The sequence below is a fragment of the Hemibagrus wyckioides genome, linkage group LG21 (genome assembly GCF_019097595.1).
Source record: "Hemibagrus wyckioides isolate EC202008001 linkage group LG21, SWU_Hwy_1.0, whole genome shotgun sequence".
Taxonomy (NCBI): domain Eukaryota; kingdom Metazoa; phylum Chordata; class Actinopteri; order Siluriformes; family Bagridae; genus Hemibagrus; species Hemibagrus wyckioides.
In genome coordinates this window covers 19,873,711-19,892,150 of record NC_080730.1, presented here as the reverse complement: position 1 = coordinate 19,892,150, position 18,440 = coordinate 19,873,711, and the positions used below count along the sequence as shown (strand labels likewise).

The following is an 18,440-nucleotide window of genomic DNA, read 5'->3' as shown; positions in this document are numbered from 1 at the left end:
TCAACTCTTCTGGGAAGGCTGTCCACAAGGTTTAGGAATGTGTTTATGGGAATTTTTGACCATTCTTCCAGAAGCGCATTTGTGAGGTCACACACTGATGTTGGACGAGAAGGCCTGGCTCTCAGTCTCCGCTCTAATTCATCCCAAAGGTGTTCTATCGGGTTGAGGTCAGGACTCTGTGCAGGCCAGTCAAGTTCATCCACACCAGACTCTGTCATCCATGTCTTTATGGACCTTGCTTTGGTCACTGGTGCACAGTCATGTTGGAAGAGGAAGGGGCCAGCTCCAAACTGTTCCCACAAAGTTGGGAGCATGGAATTGTCCAAAATGTCTTGGTATGCTGAAGCATTCAGAGTTCCTTTCACTGGAACTAAGGGGCCAAGCCCAGCTCCTGAAAAACAACCCCACACCATAATCCCCCCTCCACCAAACTTTACACTTGGCACAATGCAGTCAGACAAGTACCGTTCTCCTGGCAACCGCCAAACCCAGACTCGTCCATCAGATTGCCAGATGGAGAAGCGCGATTCGTCACTCCAGAGAACGCGTCTCCACTGCTCTAGAGTCCAGTGGCGGCGTGCTTTACACCACTGCATCCGACGCTTTGCATTGCACTTGGTGATGTATGGCTTGGATGCAGCTGCTCGGCCATGGAAACCCGTTCCATGAAGCTCTCTGCGCACTGTTCTTGAGCTAATCTGAAGGCCACATGAAGTTTGGAGGTCTGTAGTGATTGACTCTGCAGAAAGTTGGCGACCTCTTCGCACTATGCGCCTCAGCATCCGCTGACCCAGCTCCGTCAGTTTACGTGGCCTACCACTTCGTGGCTGAGTTGCTGTCGTTCCCAAACACTTCCACGTTCTTATAATACAGCTGACAGTTGACTGTGGAATATTTAGGAGCGAGGAAATTTCACGACTGGATTTGTTGCACAGGTGGCATCCTATCACAGTTCCACGCTGGAATTCACTGAGCTCCTGAGAGCGACCCATTCTTTCACAAATGTTTGTAAAAACAGTCTGCATGCCTAGGTGCTTGATTTTATACACCTGTGGCCATGGAAGTGATTGGAACACCTGATTCTGATTATTTGGATGGGTGAGTGAATACTTTTGGCAATATAGTGTATATATATATATACAGCTCTGGAAAAAAATAAGAGACCACTGCCCAATCTCCAGATTTGAATCCTATTGAAAACCTCTGGAATGTCATCAAGAGGAAGATGGATGGTCACAAACCATCAAGTAAAGCTGAGCTGTTTGCTTTTTTGCAAAAAGAGTGGTATAAAGTTCCCCAACAGCAATGTGAAAGACTGGTGGAGATCATGGAGCCAAAACACATGCAGATCGGGTTATTCCACCAAATACTGATTTCTTAATGTTATTTAGCCAAAGCATTAACACAATTTGTTTACAAATGATTTGCATTTTGTTTTATTTGAGTTATTAAAGCTCTGCAAATACTGTATGATCTTGGGTTATTTTGATGTGTTGTCATTTCCTTTAAATATACACTCTAAATAACAATAGTTATATTTTGTATTTAGGAGAAATATTGTCAGCAGTTCACAACAAATGAAACAAAACTGTTCATCTCACCAATACATGAAACCAATACCTGGAAGAAAAAAACATAAGAAACTGATTATTTTGCAGTGGGCTCTTATTTTTTTCCAGAGCTGTGTATATACACACGCACGAGACAGTACCAAAGAACAACATTTAAAATAAAATCCGACTTTACTGACTAAAAACACACTTGCTGTATGCATGTGTTTGTGTGTGTGTGTGTTTTAAATAACAGTAGTTGAGCTGTAATAATGATAGTTCAGGACTGTAATTGCTGTTTTTGTTGCTGCTGTTTGTAAGGAAGGAGGTGAGCTGATGTGCAAAATACCGTGGAAGTAATTGCACTGATACACAACCTCTTTATTACACTCTCTCGCTCTCTCTCTCACACACACGCACACACAGTGCACACAGTGTACGCACCACTGCACATGATTTCCATTAAGGTGCAAACCTACATACATTACCAACTCTTAAGAGCAGAAAGTATTGCATGTGAGTGGTATTAAAGTGGGATTACAGTCATTAACACATACGGTCAGCGCATGGTGTCCGGTGCTCTTGGTCATATCACTGTATCCACTGACAAAACTGCCAGTGTCAGAACTGGATCTGTTTGATTTTTTCCAAGCAGCCTGTTTACATGTTTCACATCAGTCATGTCGGAGCGCTTGGCACAGAATTAGAATCTACTGTACAGTATCATGGCCTTTGTTTAGTTTAATGAGCTTTAGAGGAACAGCAAACTGAAGGAATATTTTAATAATAATAGTACTACTACTACCACTACTACTAATAATAATAATTAAACCTGTCAGATTGCATTTTAAAAATGAATGTGAATATAAATCCGTTATAAATGATTAGTAGAATCTATAAATCTCCTATAAACCTATAAACCTCCTGTGGGTCACGACCACGAGGTTGAGAAGTTTTAGTGTAACATCTGAGTGGAAGTTTAGTTAGTGTAAGCATTAGCAGTGTGTAGTTTCTGCAGAGACACATAAAGAGCTTCTTCTTCAGATCAGTGACTCACACTTGTCATAACGGTTTAGCTTACAACGATCTTTAAAACCTGCCTATTGATTAGAATAATGTTGACAAATTGACCTGTTGTCTCTTGTTTCTTGATTCCAGCTCTCCTTTTTTTTTGTTGTGGTGCTGAACGCAATTCATTTAGCTGACTAAGAAGATTAGCTTCTTTCTCCAGCACTCTATCTGTGAACCATAAAGCAGTGTGTCAGCCCTTTCTGAGACAGTGATGAATGCAGTGCTGCAAACGATTATAAATAGAACCTTAATGCGCTGTTTAGATATATTTTTTTAAAAAGTCGCCAGTCTGCATCCTTTCTGTGTTTGCTCTTTTTGAAGGTCACTTTCACCATGCTCCTTTTCTTGTTCAGGCTTCTCTACAAGGCCATCGACTCGAACAAGGAGAACTTTGGTCCCATCTACAACTACCGTGTGGAGATCTCCATTTTCTTCATCATCTACATCATCATCATTGCCTTCTTCATGATGAATATTTTCGTGGGTTTCGTCATCGTTACGTTTCAGGAGCAGGGAGAGAAAGAGTACCGGAACTGTGAACTGGACAAGAACCAGGTGTGTATGTGTGAGCCTGAGGGGAGAACATGTTTCGAGCTGTAATACATGGTGTACAATGGCGTATGAGCCGGTTTCCTTCTGTCTGCTCCACCCCACAGCGCCAGTGTGTGGAGTATGCTCTGCAAGCCCGACCTCTGAGGCGCTACATCCCTAAAAACCCCTATCAGTACAAGTTCTGGTATGTGGTGAACTCCACAGGCTTCGAGTACATCATGTTTGTCCTCATCATGCTCAACACGGTCTGCCTGGCCGTGCAGGTAAGATTTCACACTTGTTTTTCCTCTTGTTGCACATGTGGAAATCCATTTGAACTCCAAAGGACTTTCTTGTTGCCCTGGGTTCAACTGTCACTCCTCAGATATTTCTCAGGCTGGGGTTTTTATGTTCAGCTATCACATAGCCTAATTGTTTCCTAAACTTTCAAAATGTAACAAATTTTGTTCTGCATTTTCTCCTACATTTGTTTTTTCTCTATTCTATATAAATTAGTTATGACACAATAAAATAACAAATCCAAATGACATGGACGATTACTCTGTCCAGTCCTGTGGTGTGTGTGGTTCTGACATTTATTTAGTTCTCCACTCATTTGAGTTCTTCCCTGTAGTTTTTACGGTTACTTGCACCAATTGAGAACGGTGAAGTTATGTCATCCCCTCGTGTCCTGTCTCGTGCAGCACTACGGGCAGTCTCAGCAGTTTAACTACGTGATGGACATCCTGAACATGTTGTTCACCGGAGTCTTTACTGTGGAGATGGTCCTCAAACTGATCGCCTTCAAACCCAGGGTAGAGTTTTACTATAAATCTTTAGAATAACATCATAATAATGTTAATGTATGTTAATAAATTCTAATGCCTGATAACAATATTGTAAAGATTGTTCATGTTTAAGGTGTGTATATATGATAATGATCCCCACTCCCTTCTCCCTACACCCAGCTGTTTGTTCCGAAGAAGGACAGAGTACTTGTAAGAGACACAGTTATCCCTTTTTCCACCAACACCATGTCACGGCTGGTGCTGGAACCGGTGCTGATTCTGCCCAGAATTTCCAGAGTTTCAGAGCTGAAGCATTACATAATGAGATGTGGGAGTTACTGATGAGGAAATAATGCCAAAGGGGCAGGGTTTTACATGCACAGCTAGGCGGAAATCATTCTTGAGCAGTGTAGCTGCTATTCCTTTAAGGAAATGATCAGTACAATGGTTATTTCCTAGTTAGTCCAGTGATTTGTTGCTGTAGGACCAAGCGATAGGATATTGATATTCACACTCAAGATGTCAAGGTTTTATAAAGTTTTATAACTCCTGCATTACTCACTGCAAAAAATAACAAATTACACATTAAATTTGTAGGAGGTTTGTTTTGCAAAATTCAAGGTCAGGAACAGTCAAGGTAAAGAGCGAAATCATGCAACACAATGCAAATTGTAGCACTACAACTACAGTGCTTATTCCTGCGTTAAAGTGCAAGTGCTTTATACATGGTTCAGGCAAGAAGTGCACAACCAGTGTGGTAGAATTCAGGGGACAGCACCCTCTAGTGTTCTGAAGGGGATATGTCAGGGCTAAAAACACAAGCATACAGACACGATACCATGAAGTATCAAACTGTTGTTGTATGCTTTTACATTGCTGCACTATTCATTTAGGCACATTTCCCACCGACAATAAAATAAAAATAATTTGGGTTGGGGATTCTCTGATATCAATGTGACAGCCTCCTAGTGGTCCAGCGGCAGGATCCCGTGCTCTCATTGCTGTGGCCTGGGTTCAATGCCGGGGAGGGCTCTAACCCAGCCACTAAAGAGTAAACTCTCAGTGCCGGTCCCAAGCCCAGATTAAATGGGAGGGCTGTGTCAGAAAGGGCATCAGGCGTAAAAAACCTGTGCCAAATCAAAACATGTAGACTAAATAATCTGCTGTGGTGACCCCAAACAGCGAGCAGCTGAAACAACAACATCTTGGATTTCAGTGTCTTGGTTCTGAAACAGTGGGAAACAAAAAATAAATAAGACAATGGTGTGGATCCAGATGAAGCACCGGCTCCAGGTCCAGCAGCGCCACTGTGCCGATGGAAAATGGTTGTGTGGTGTGCATTGTTCAAACACGTTCTCTCTCTTCTCTGTAGCGTGGAAAATACAGAGCTGCATGATGCATCATTTACTAACAGTTCCAGAGTGTAGGCCAGTGATGCCCTCTCTTACCCACATGTACCTGACATGGTCAACAATGCGTCGTATTATATTAGTGTATAATAATGAGAGGGGATATTTGATACTGGGATTCATTTCCTTGTACCTGTAACAAATACTCCAATATTATCAAGTCTTGCAAATCCAGTGTGCACAGTAATGAACAGATGATATGAAATGGACATATTTTAAAGTTTTTGGTCAAAAGATCTGTGAAAACATCAAGAGGAGACACTACAGCATCTTTGTACACTACAGGCAATAAAACATTTGAAATATGAAATACAACACATGGCTAGACAAGAGAAGAGAAGGTGCTAGGAGAGTGAAAAGAACCTCTCACTATTTCACCCTCCATCCTTGACAATGAGAGATTCTGACAAAGTGTATACAAATGTCCTTTTATCGCTGCTGAAAAACATTTCTCCAAAGTGAAACAGAATCTTAAAACAGTTTTGTGCTCCAGTCTCCACCACAACCCGACTCCGTGCAAGCCACCTAAAGTCCCTAAATCAGCTTGATAACACTATAGAGAGTGAGTCTTGTAGCCTAAGTGCATGAAAACACACACACACAGGTGTCCACTGTGCAAACCTGAGAAAGTAAAATGTAGACATCCCTGAGTGACTCAAATTACAGTAGGTTACTTCATTTCAGTATCAGTAGAGGAATCTGGATCAATCAGTACCCAATGACAAGCACTCATACTGCTAATTGAATGTATCCCTAATAACAATCATGTGATAATGACTCCAACCAGTGACACTGTGTGGTGAGTGTAATTGGGCATCACTAGTGCAGGAGTCATACTTAATGCACGACCCTTTCCATTAGTAGCAGTAAGCATTAAACTTCAAAATTCATGCGCTTAGTTATGAATTTTGACACACCAGAAGTGAAGTAGTGTTGATATTAGTTGATATACAGTTGAATAGTTCAGAAGTGGAGTGATCTAATAGTCATAGCTTATCCCCGCTGCCTGTCTAAGGGTTATCTTGACGACCCGTGGAACCTGTTCGATGCTCTGGTGGTGATCGGCAGCATAGTTGACATTGCGCTCACTGAGGCTGATGTAAGTAAGCTCAGCCCCTGGCCCCACCCCCTGCCTCTCCTGCTCCTCCTCCTCGCTCACCTCTGTTCCGGTTGGAGGTCACGTGTTCCTCTGTTCTTTAACGATCTTTTACAGCTCTTTGTCTCAAGTTTGGGATCTTTCAGCTCCCCCAGAGCTACTTTTTGAACTTGAACTTGAAAATGATCTTCCTTTACAAGTGTGTGCTAATTTATTTTTCTCCCCCTCTTTTCTCCTCAACCTTTCCTCCTGTGTCCTCCATTTCCTGTTTCTCTTTTCATCCCCCTCTTTTTTCTCTTTCCATTCATCTACCCTCCCCGTCCCCCTTGTGGTGTGTTTGTTTTTGTGTTTTTTTTTTGTTCGTTTTGTTTTGTTTTTTTGCATTAACAGCATTATTTCCCTGATGCTTGGAACACGTTTGATGCCTTAATTGTAGTTGGTAGCGTCGTAGATATTGCTATCACAGAAGCCAATGTAAGTATGACCAAATTTGCTTCTCTTAGATTAGAAACCTTGCAAAAAAAACTGTGGGGACAACTTCGTTTTCATACAAAACTTCTATAAACTGCTCCATCCTTGAGATGAGTCCAGCTGACTGTATATTAACACACTGTTACAGACCACTGACACTAGAGACTCCTTCCCTACATGTTACACCTCCTCACAGAAAACTTCAACATATCAATGATTATGCACATTTTTCATTCAATTTATTATTATGTGAATGAGCTGTTGCTATAGAAACACTAACATATTAGAACGAGTGCATGCATTAATGTAAACCTATGATGTGCCTCTGCTCTACTGTCTTCTTATAAAGTTCACAGCACACAGACAAGTTTGAACTGAGTCGCCACAGTAGTTTGTTAGAGTCTCAAGCTTCTGTGATATTAGTACTTTATAATATGATCTTTTTCCCCACTGATTTTTTGTGAGGTTTCAGTACCAGTGCTGTCTGTGATTGTTCTGCTTTATGAATATAAATTCTAACCAAAATGTCCTGTAAATTAATTAACCTGTTCACTTTTTGGGTATAGGTGTGTGTGTGAGAGACAGAGAGAGAGAGAGAGAGAGAGAGAGAAGATGTGATTGTGATCATGTGATATCTCCGTAGTACAGCCGGCCTAACTGTTATTGTTATTTATTCTGTTTCCATAGAAACTGTTGAAGGCAAGTATGGCGAGATGTGCATTCTTTTTTTTTGTAGCTGATTCTCTGAAACACTTTGAATGATTTTTGTGAAGTTGACGTTTTGAATTTCTAATCAAAAAAAAGTCTCTGTGAGGTAACGTTTGTGGAGATTGGAGCCATGTGTACTTTGTTAAGATTTACATTATATGTTCCGTCAGGCGTTATACAGAATAAAGACGTGCGCTAAGCGTCTGCACTTGAAGAAGAGCAAATACAGGATGTCTGAGGCGGTCCGATCTATGTGAACTCGGGTGATCGCTGAGTCTGGCTGTCTAGCTGATGGTGCAGCTGGCTGTGGCTAAATCAACACTTCAACAGCTGGGCTTAACAAATCTCGACTTGTCCAGTCTGGGTTTGTGAAGTCCAGGTGTGGATGTTATTTACAGAGACAGCCAGGCTAATAACGTCTTACACAAGAGACAAAAGAACATATGCTGATGTTGTGTGATGGCAGTGGAGTTAGCTTAGCTCTCCTGTCCTCACGCTCAATCAGTGTTGATTGATTTCATGGAATACTCCACCACTCTTCAACACCATGTTCACTAGTCCAGTATCAGTGTACGGACAACAAATGTGATCTCAGAATTCTGTTTCTGTCAATAACCTCAACCTCAGATTCTACATCATGCGCTCACTGCAATGTGCCAAAGGACATAGTTACAGGTATATATATTACAGGTTATTCCGCGTGCCAAAATATCGAACATACAAAGAAAACATTTATTCGTGTGCTTTACATGTGTAACAAAAACAAAAAGTAAACAAAAAAAACCCCAAATAGTTCTTCTTTTTTATTTTTGTGAACAACATTTCTGTAAAATCTTTTACACTGTCAGGGGCAGGAGAGAATGGACCCAAATGCAGATACGGACAGGAAATAAAGTTTGAGGTCTTTAATGAGTGCACGCTAAACCAGTCAGTGAAGGTAGACAGACTTAGAGCACAGAAAACACGAAAAAGACACCAAAAGTCTCAGTATATCCACTCACGAACATTAGTGTGATAATCTACACAAGAAACTTATGTACAAAGTCTAAAACAGGCAGGAACTCTAATAGCAGTAGCATCAAATACAGCAGGAAGAAATCCAAGTCCAATAATCCAGTAACATCAACAACAGGGCTGGGAACAGCAGGCAAAACCAAAACAGAAAAACAGGCTAAGGTCATAACAGGCAAAGCAAACACGGGGAAAGGCGGGACAGCTCTCAGGCACACGAAGAAAACTGAAGAGACCATCTGGCATAAACACACAGCTTGTGGCATGCTTATCTAACACCACACAGTACAAAATGATGGCTGACCCGGGAGTGCTTTGCAAAACTAGAAGTGTGCGTAGCACGAGCTGACACACTGTCTGTATTACGAATGTCGCTGTGATAAGCTGAAGGAAAGGAAATCGGCTATAAGGAAAAGCACTGAGCTGAACCAAAAATAAATAAATAAAAGATCTAATTAGGATCAAGTTGTTTGGTTTCATTCCAAACAACTTGACACTCAACAGTTATTATTTATGATAAAGATAGGAACATGCTCAAGAGAGAAAATGGAGGAGTAAATGTAAGGTGTTTAACTTCAGTAGCAGATTAAACTGTTGGGAGCCACAAAAGTGATGGGAATGACCGTAGTAAGGAATATGATGAGGTTCAGAGATGCAGAAAAAAATGCTTTTTAACCTCTGATCATACACTGGGACTAATCATAAAACCCTAGTGCTGATAAAGACTTTTTTCTCTTTATCTTGTGAATACAAACTGAAGCTGTTCTAAATGTTACGCTAACACGGGGCAGTGGGCGTGGTGTGGTGTAGAGGTGGAGTATTCCGCTCATGGATGGTTTCCTCCTCGGTGCTGAGGGTTTTTCCTTATGACTCATCTCTTCTAAATACTGTCACACTTCTCCACATACAGTGATAGTCAAAGGATCATCAACACTCTCTCTCACACACACACAGTGTCCAAGTTTCACAGTACTGTACACACAGAAGCACACAAAACAGCATTACAGTATTACACACACCCACCTCCACTGTGTACAATACTGTGTCTGAGCTGCAGTGCTGTCTCTCTGGAGTTCCCATTTGTCAGTGTCCACGTGTGTATGTTGTTTAGGTGTTTGTATATTTATGTGAACTATATGTGTATTGTTGTTGTTGGACAGTACACAGTATATGTGAGTCTGTGTCCCTATATAGATGTGAACGAGTGTGTGCACGGGTCTGTTAAACATGTATGTGTGTGTCCTGTGTACATGTTTGTGCGTCTTCGTCAGTATATGTTTCTCCTCTGTATGTGTGGATGGTAGAGGTGTTTAGTCTGGTCCGCACAGGGTCAGTGTCTCAGCAGATTTCCAGTTCACGCTGCTGTGATTCAACCCTAAATGATTAATCAGGTGAAATCAGATCGTGGCTCCTGATTGGTTGGAATGACAACCGGTAGTCATGCTGGCTCTTTGCGGATAAGTTTGGACACCGCTGATGTGTAGCTAGCGAAGTTCATTTCACAAGGACTTTATGGATTGTAATTAATAGAGAATTCTTTATTTTGCAGACTATAAGACATCTTTTTCTCCCATAGTTCATGCTTGTCCAGTAAAGTGACACATATTTTACAACCTGCGCATTTGTTGTGTTTTCTATAAGCAGACGTAATTAAGAGTGATGTTGTATAGTCTGAAAAATAGAGATTTTTATGAATCAGTTTATTAAAAAGTCCTTGTGAAGATCCATTTCATTTTTCACTCATATGTGGCTTGCTGTTATACTTTATGATGCAGCCATAGATATAAAGCTACTAGATCTGTTACTTACAGCTCCATTTAATATGCTAATTGGCCCTGAACTCATTAACAGATCTAGTACTATATAAATATCTATGTGCATGTGTGCTGTTTGCCCCTTTGCATGCTGGGAAATATAGTTTGCCACGCCATGTGCTAACATTAGTTCACATTCTGCAGATGGCGCTTGGGCACTTTCGTCAGTCTACGGTTAGTCATTGTGAAGTTTCTCTTTCCTCTCTTTCCATCAGTCCATTCATCTCCAGACAGAGTGGCTGTGGAGCTCAGAGCTGGTCCTGATAGTGGCAGGAGAGCTAATTATGTCCAGTTACAATAAAGAGAGAAACCTAACATCTAAGCACAAATAGCGGCATCAGATATAAGGGCAGGAAAATCAAGAGCTGAGCAAACACAGTGTCTGTTCACAACCACGGTACCGTCAGAGGGAAAAATACAAATTTAACAATATTTCCTACATGTAGTCAAACTGCCAGAACGTGATTGATGCCCGATATTTTCTAAATTAGGTTTCCATTAGAGCTACAAGGCTAACTTTAATATGCAGTATTGGGAGACAGGATGCCAGTGTGAACACAATGTTATCTATTTGGATGAATCCAAAAATCAAATGAAGTCAATGGAATACATCAATAAACTGGGTTACTCCAATAAAAAAAAAGGCTTTTAACAATATAAAAAAAACACAGGGTGAGACTGGAGTATAAACAGACAAAATACTTAGAGGCTAAACACAGACCAGGTTTGACACACATTTGGGTAACAAGCCACCCAATAATATGAGGACATGAGACAGGACTGAAACCAATGTATGGTACGTAGCAAAGCAAACAAAAGCACATGGAAGACAAAGAACAAGTATGATGTCATGAGCTGAGAGGATTCATTAAATCCAAAAACATCCAGTTCCCCAGATGTGCTGATGTGGTTTAGACCACAGTTCCACTTTGTGTCATCTCACACTGGGTCTAAACACACCGGTGCACTACCAAAGCTGAAGAAATAAAAAACAGTTCATTAAAAACTAGCACCATTCTCCTCAAAAAAATCTTTCTTTAAAACTACGACAAAGGATCTACATTGTTTTTTTTATTGATAAGGAAATAAAACCGTGGGTGTGCACTCAGACCTTTAGACTCAGCTGTTGAGTTGTGAAGTCAATAACGAAGGCGGTGGTGAGATGGAGATTGTGTTTGTTGTGTGTACGGCGTGTGATTGTGTATGTCTCTGTTCTGCCTCCTTCCAGTTAGCTGTTAGAGCTCAGATGAAAGAGAGAGAAAGGGATCATGGGTAGAGCAGGTGTGTAGACTCAAGCTAGGCTGCATGACGACCCCGTCCTTGCACTCGTTTTGTGCCTATCTCTAGCATCGTCTCTCCTCCAGTTTCTCAATCCGTCTCTAACCTCCGTTCACTCGTTCGGCGAGAGCAGAGAGAGCGCCCCCTGGAGGTGACTCTGATGCAGCACTCTTTACAACATGCATGAGGATGCTATAGCACCAGCCTCTACTCTCAACATTCTCCTTTTCTACTGTGTGAATGAGGCTGAACATCTGCAGTGATGCAAGTGCGTGTGTGTGTGTGTGTGCGCGTGTGTTAGAGGAGAATCCTAAATGCTTGTCTGCTGTTTGAATGCTCCTTGCATGTGCCGCTCGATGCTACTCTAAGACGTGCTAGAATGCTTATCATAAATTTCTGCACATTTTCCAGCTCATTTCTATAACACAGCGTGTCCACTACCAAGAACTGTTTCTGTTTCAGCGCTTGTGAAGTGTTAGATTATATTTCCCAGACAGGATTCTACAGCAGAGCGATACTCACAGACTCATTTAGAGTTCAGAGTATCACTGTAGTGTAGAACATTAAAAACTTCATATTTTAACGCACACCTGTGTCACTTATATACACGGGAGGGTATATTACAGTGGCTGAAAAGTGCAAAACAAAATAACAAATCAGAAAACAAAAAAACAAACCTGAAAAAACAACAATTTAGACAAAGCGGAAAAGGTAGGTATAGTTTGTGAATGGAATTCTCATCTCTGATTGGACGAGACATTGGTCACTCTGGATATAGAGGAAGTCCAGCAGACTGCAGCAGTAGAGAGTGGATTGGTGTGTATATGAACACAGCTCTGCTCTTATAGCGCTCCTTACATCCTTTCATCTGGAATAGTTCAGTCTTCCAAACATATCCGAGTTCTTCAGGTGTGTTTTTAGAGGTCGCAAACTAATCTTTACGCCATGATACGCCTTCAGTGTATTCAAAATCACGCCATATGAACGTCCTTCCTCACAGTAGAACTGAATGAACTCCAGTTTCTTATAAATATAAATGTATGTTTGTTATTTTCATTAAAAGATTGAACAGTGCACAGTGAATGCAGAAGTAAAGTTTGAGTTTACACAATTTCCGACTTTTTGTAGATCCTGAGTGACAGATGTCTCGTCCAATCAGAGGGAAGATAGTATATTTTCCATTCGCAAACTATACCTACCTTTTCCACTCTGTCTGAATTGTCCTTGTGTTTTTGGATTTGTTACTGTGTTTTGCACTTCTCAGCCACTGTAGAATATAATACATAATACACTAAAATGTGCGTTATCATCACACAAAGTGATTAATGCTGTATTCAACTCAGAAGTGGGAAGTCAGAATTTTCGAATTCATTTTTTTTATGGACTTGTGTTAAAGGTATAATGTGGAGAGAAAACTGTCCAGGTAACTGGACAGATCATCGAACTGCATGATGTTAATTCAACATACAAGAAAAACATTTAATCCTTACAGTGTACCAAATGCATCAGATTCACCCATGGACGTTTTTTCAGTCACTATATACACCCTCACAGCCGTGTCCATGCTCAAATGATTCTATAATCACACTTGTCTAACAGCGCCCCCTTGTGGACAATATTAAACCAGGTGCTTTGCTGAAACTGAAAACAGCTCTTGGTAGTACACTTGGTAGATCACTCGCACTACACTGTTCAATGCTTAAAACGTACAGAGGAGGGTTTTAGCAAGAAGAGCCTCGTCTGTCTGGAGCCTGTTCATTTCATTATGTTACTGAACAGGGCAGCTTCTGCTTTGTGTTCTTACTACACTCTGAACTGTATTTGTCTGTATGTCCGTGTGAGTGAGTGTGTGAGTGTGTATGATGTTTGTGTTTGACTGCATGGCAGTGGCAGAGGGACACATGACTCAGGTGGTTACAGGTGGTATTTGATCAATGTTGCTGGTTCATGGTTGGGTTCAGCAGGGTCTGATCCATACTCAGAGCATCTCAGCTCCAACATGGACATTAATCAACAAAGACAGTCGTTTGTGTCTGGCAAGCGCATGGACTAAGATCCAGACGGTGCTCAGCATCACAATGTTACAGTCTGGCTGTTAACATATAGATTAAAGGAGCATAATGTGTGTAAGTGGTCTGAACTTGTGAAAGGTGTTGAAATGTTTTTTAGCTGTGTTTTGAAGCTGTGTGATTAATGAGTGCTTAATTCAGCTCTTTAATTTTAAAGCCTGCAGAGGGGGAAGAGATGCCGGTAAGATACTTTCTTCCCTACTGGGCCCCAACTATACTTAAAAAAAATATATAAATTACTTTAAGTTTTTGTTGACATTGTGTTCCTACAACGGGCCATATTCACTAGAGTGCTGTATAGGCACAAGAAGGAGGAGTAATGTAATTATTACTGGAGAATCTCTGTCTGAATCGACATGTGTTATATCTGCAACCATAACCAAAAGCAGACCAATAAATTTAAAAGTTTAAAAAAAAAACACGTCAGAGAAGTAACACTTTAGGTAAATTCTCGAGTTCCTACCATCATGTTATTAAATTAAATTAGATTAGATTAGACTTTATTGTCATTGTGCAGAGTACATGTACAGAGCCAATGACAAAGTTAGCATCCAACTAGAACTGTATAAGTGGCATATTTACAATAAATGACAATAAGGATATACAGCTATGGGGGTGATATGTACAGAAGAATGAATGTCTTATGTACAGGTGAAGTAGGAAATATAAATCGGTATAAAAAATGTCTATATACACTGAACAAAATTCCAAAAACTTGTCAGTATCTGGTGTGACCACCATTTGCCTCACGCAGTGCAAGACATCTCCTTCGCATAGAGTTGATCAGGTTGTTGATTGTGGCCTGTGGAATGTTGCTCCACTCCTCTTCAATGGCTGTGCGAAGTTGCTGGATATTGGCAGGAACTGGAACACGCTGTCGTATACGCCGATCCAGAGCATGCCAAACATGCTCAATGGGTGACATGTCCGGTGAGTATGCTGGCCATGCAAGAACTGGGATGTTTTCAGCATCCAGGAATTGTGTACAGATCCTTGCAACATGGGGCCGTGCATTATCATGCTGCAACATGAGGTGATGGTCGTTGATGAATGGCACAACAATGGGCCTCAGGATCTCATCACGGTATCTCTGTGCATTCAAAATGCCATCAATAAAATGCACCTGTGTTTGTTGTCCATAACATACGCCTGCCCATACCATAACCCCACCGCCACCATGGGCCACTCGATCCACAACGTTGACATCAGCAAACCGCTCGCCCACACGACGCCATACACGCTGTCTGCCATCTGCCCTGTGCAGTGAAAACCAGGATTCATCCATGAAGAGAACACCTCTCCAAAGTGCCGGACGCCATCGAATGTGAGCATTTGCCCACTCAAGTTGGTTACAACGACGAACTGCAGTCAGGTGGAGACCCCAATGAGGACGACAAGCATGCAGATGAGCTTCCCTGAGACAGTTTCTGACAGTTTGGGCAGAAATTCTTTGGTTATTGCAGCAGCTGTCCGGGTGGCTGGTCTCAGACGATCTTGGAGGTGAAGATGCTGGATGTGGAGGTCCTGTTTGTGAGGCCGGATGGATGTACCGCCAAATTCTCTGAAACGCCTTTGGAGACAGCTTATGGTAGAGAAAAGAACATTCAATTCATGGGCAACAGCTCTGGTGGACATTCCTGCAGTCATCATGCCGAGTGCATGCTCCCTCAAAACTTGCGACATCTGTGGTGCGTGATAAAACTGCACATTTTAGAGTGGCCTTTTTTGTGGCCAGCCTACGGCACACCTGTGCAATAATCATGCTGTCTAATCAGCATCTTAATATGCCACACCTGTGAGGTGGAAGAATTATCTCTGCAAAGGAGAAGTGCTCACTAACACAGATTTAGACAGATTTGTGAACAATATTTGAGAGAAATAGGCCTTTTGTGTACATAGAAAAAGTCTTAGATCTTTGAGTTCAGCTCATGAAAAATGGGGGCAAAAACAAAAGTGTTGCGTTTATAATTTTGTTCAGTGTATGTATGTACAGTCACTGTATAGTAATAAAGATATGTTAAGAATGGTCATGTGACCGACTAATGACCAAGGCCAAACAAACACAAATGCTACAACAAGCGCTTAGAATAAAGGACAAAACAATCAGTGTGTATTTAAATGAGGTGTGTGTAGTACACATGACATTTTTAGCATGATGAGTGTGTGGACATGCCTAGCTCGCTCATCCTGTGTTAATTTACCAGAATTTCTACAGACAACATTATTCAATCTGAATAACCTAAAATAAAATATCAGATAACTGAGTTTTAGCAGATGGCTATGACTGGTCTCCTGATAAAAATGCATTGTAATTCATTAAAATAATCCGGTTCTGTGTATATTTACTAGTCAGAACACAAGGGAGTGTTAAGGTTTCTGCATCACACCAGTGTGAAAGTTTAAGGTGGAAAACATTTGAAAAGTGCACGGCACCCAAAGAAAGCATATACATATAAGCACATCACGGAGAAGACCTCAGAGCTACAGATGACTGAAATTCCATCAGCGGAGAAGACACCGAACGAAGTCTAACCATGACAGAGGAGTTGGTTAGAGTCATTGTCACTATGTGCTAGTGAAGCTCATTTAACTTGAGAGAAAAGAAAATATACAGACATAATACACATCTCAATCATTCAGCAGGGACTGAAAACCTTGTTAATTTCACCTGTTATTAAAACTGCTCCATGTGACGTATCTGTACAGCCAGTCTTAAATGCCACTAAACTAAGACCTTTCTTTTTGGGAGTCTAATTAGATAAGAGTACAATCCAGGGGGTTTAACACCAAAACACCTCATTAGTAGATATGGCCCTTTGTTTTTAGTCTAATACTAAATCTCACTGCCTTTTAAAAATGTTGCTGTCTATCTGTTTAGCCCACATCATTCCATATTTATACATATTTATATACAAAAAATAACATACGTGACACAAATTGTTTGAATCTGTTCTGGTTTTATTTATTTATTTGTATTTATTCATGTTTTATTTATTTATTTTTTTTTAACATACTGAAATCCTATTGTTATTTTAATTTATCATCATATGACTGGCTTTTATATGTTTATCCCCACTGAAGTGGCTTTATCCTGATGTTATTGTTGACACTGGGATGTAAATGAATGGCTCGGTCAGAATGAAGGCTGAACTTTACTGGTTGGTTTGAATTAATCTAATAGCACCAGTGCATGAAAAAAAAGCATCTGATAAGGGGAAGATTTTGTAGGTTTATTTTGGAACAGTTCCCTTAGTGAATGTAAATGTTTGTGTCCTTGAGGTGAGAGTTTCAGTTCATTCAGGGTTTGAGGAGAGGTGGAGCTGTAGTTGTGTCACGTCTCTGTATGTTGTGTAGTTCTGCTTCACTTGATGGAGCAGAATGCATAATGAGCGTGCCCGAGTGTGTTTAGTGGTTTAAGAGTTGTGTGTGTGTGTGTAAGTGATTAATTCAGCTCTTTAATTTTAAAGCCCACAGAGGCTCCACAGGTGGATGAGTCGGGGGTAAGATACTCCGCCCCCTACTGGGCCTCACCTTTAAGTATCATAACTTCTTTTTTTAGGTTTCCGTTCTGACTTGATTTATTTATTTATTTATTTATTAATTATATCAAGAAACTCCTCTTTCCACCTCGTTTTATCCTCTTACGTTTGGTTTGCTGTTTGTTAAGTTTACTTTTTTTTAGCTTAAGTTCTCCTTTGCTCTGTCTTTGGGTTTGCTTTCATATTTATTTATTTTTAATTGTATAATGAGGAAAAGTGTCAGGCAAACGTGTCAGCGAGTATGTGTGAGTGCGTGTGTGCGCGCGTGTGTGTTTGTGGGGTCAACAGCCCCGTCACGTTTGCAGTGCTGACACTGCTGCATGATGACCCCCGCACGGGGTCAGGTAAGGTAAGGATGTGACCTCAGGTTATACTTTGGCCCATGGGCTTTGGGTCCCAGAGGTTCGCATGCAGTGACGCGTGGTTTAGAGAGCCATGCTTGTGCTGAAGCAGTTAAGTATGGCCAGGTTATTTTGAATCCAGCATGCTTCTCTCCTACTTCCTCTTCCTGTTTTAGGACTAAATCATGTTGCAGGTACCTGGTGATGCTGCAGGTCTGGCCAGCATTATATACATTACACACAGCAATTTTTATCCTGATTATATCCTGATTATTGTGTAAATTTAAAGAAACACGAAATACTAAAGAAGCTTTAGCTTTAGACTTTATGAACATAATTTCATAAATAATTTTTTTTGTGAACATAATTTCCCCATCATAATGATGGGACATAACAGATATTCTGCAGCTTTAATGATTAGTGCCTCCTTCTGGTCAGGTAGCTAAAGCACAGCCAGGTGCTTTGTTATTTCTCTTTTTCTCTGCTCTGATTGATGCATTAACTCTTGAATCTGCCACCTGCAGAACACAGAAGAAAGCGCCCGCATCTCCATTACCTTCTTTCGGCTGTTCAGAGTGATGCGACTGGTGAAGCTGCTCAACAGGGGGGAGGGGATTCGTACACTCCTGTGGACCTTCATCAAGTCTTTCCAGGTTCTTGTGATTCCCACATCTTTAGAATTAGACTCAGAAATGAAGAGAGTGGAGTGGTAACCCATATAAAGATCACACATGCACACACACTACAGAAGAGTACGAGAGAGC

The 18,440-nt window shown here is 41.0% G+C and overlaps 1 protein-coding gene across 14 annotated transcripts in view; it reads left to right on the top strand.

Moving 5' to 3' along the window:
• Positions 1–18,440, top strand: part of cacna1da (calcium channel, voltage-dependent, L type, alpha 1D subunit, a) — an 89,191-nt gene that overhangs the window by 56,979 nt on the left and 13,772 nt on the right. For 7 of the 14 annotated variants that reach the window (XM_058373333.1, XM_058373337.1, XM_058373342.1 and 4 more), the window contains 7 exons: positions 2,975–3,176; positions 3,278–3,436; positions 3,857–3,967; positions 6,836–6,919; positions 13,954–13,977; positions 17,264–17,296; positions 18,201–18,329. In XM_058373333.1, the coding sequence (XP_058229316.1) occupies positions 2,975–3,176; positions 3,278–3,436; positions 3,857–3,967; positions 6,836–6,919; positions 13,954–13,977; positions 17,264–17,296; positions 18,201–18,329 (742 nt within the window). Of the gene's footprint in view, positions 1–2,974; positions 3,177–3,277; positions 3,437–3,856; positions 3,968–6,364; positions 6,449–6,835; positions 6,920–13,953; positions 13,978–17,263; positions 17,297–18,200; positions 18,330–18,440 lie in introns of all 14 variants that reach the window. The other 7 variants (XM_058373332.1, XM_058373344.1, XM_058373334.1 and 4 more) reach the window with 5 other exon arrangements.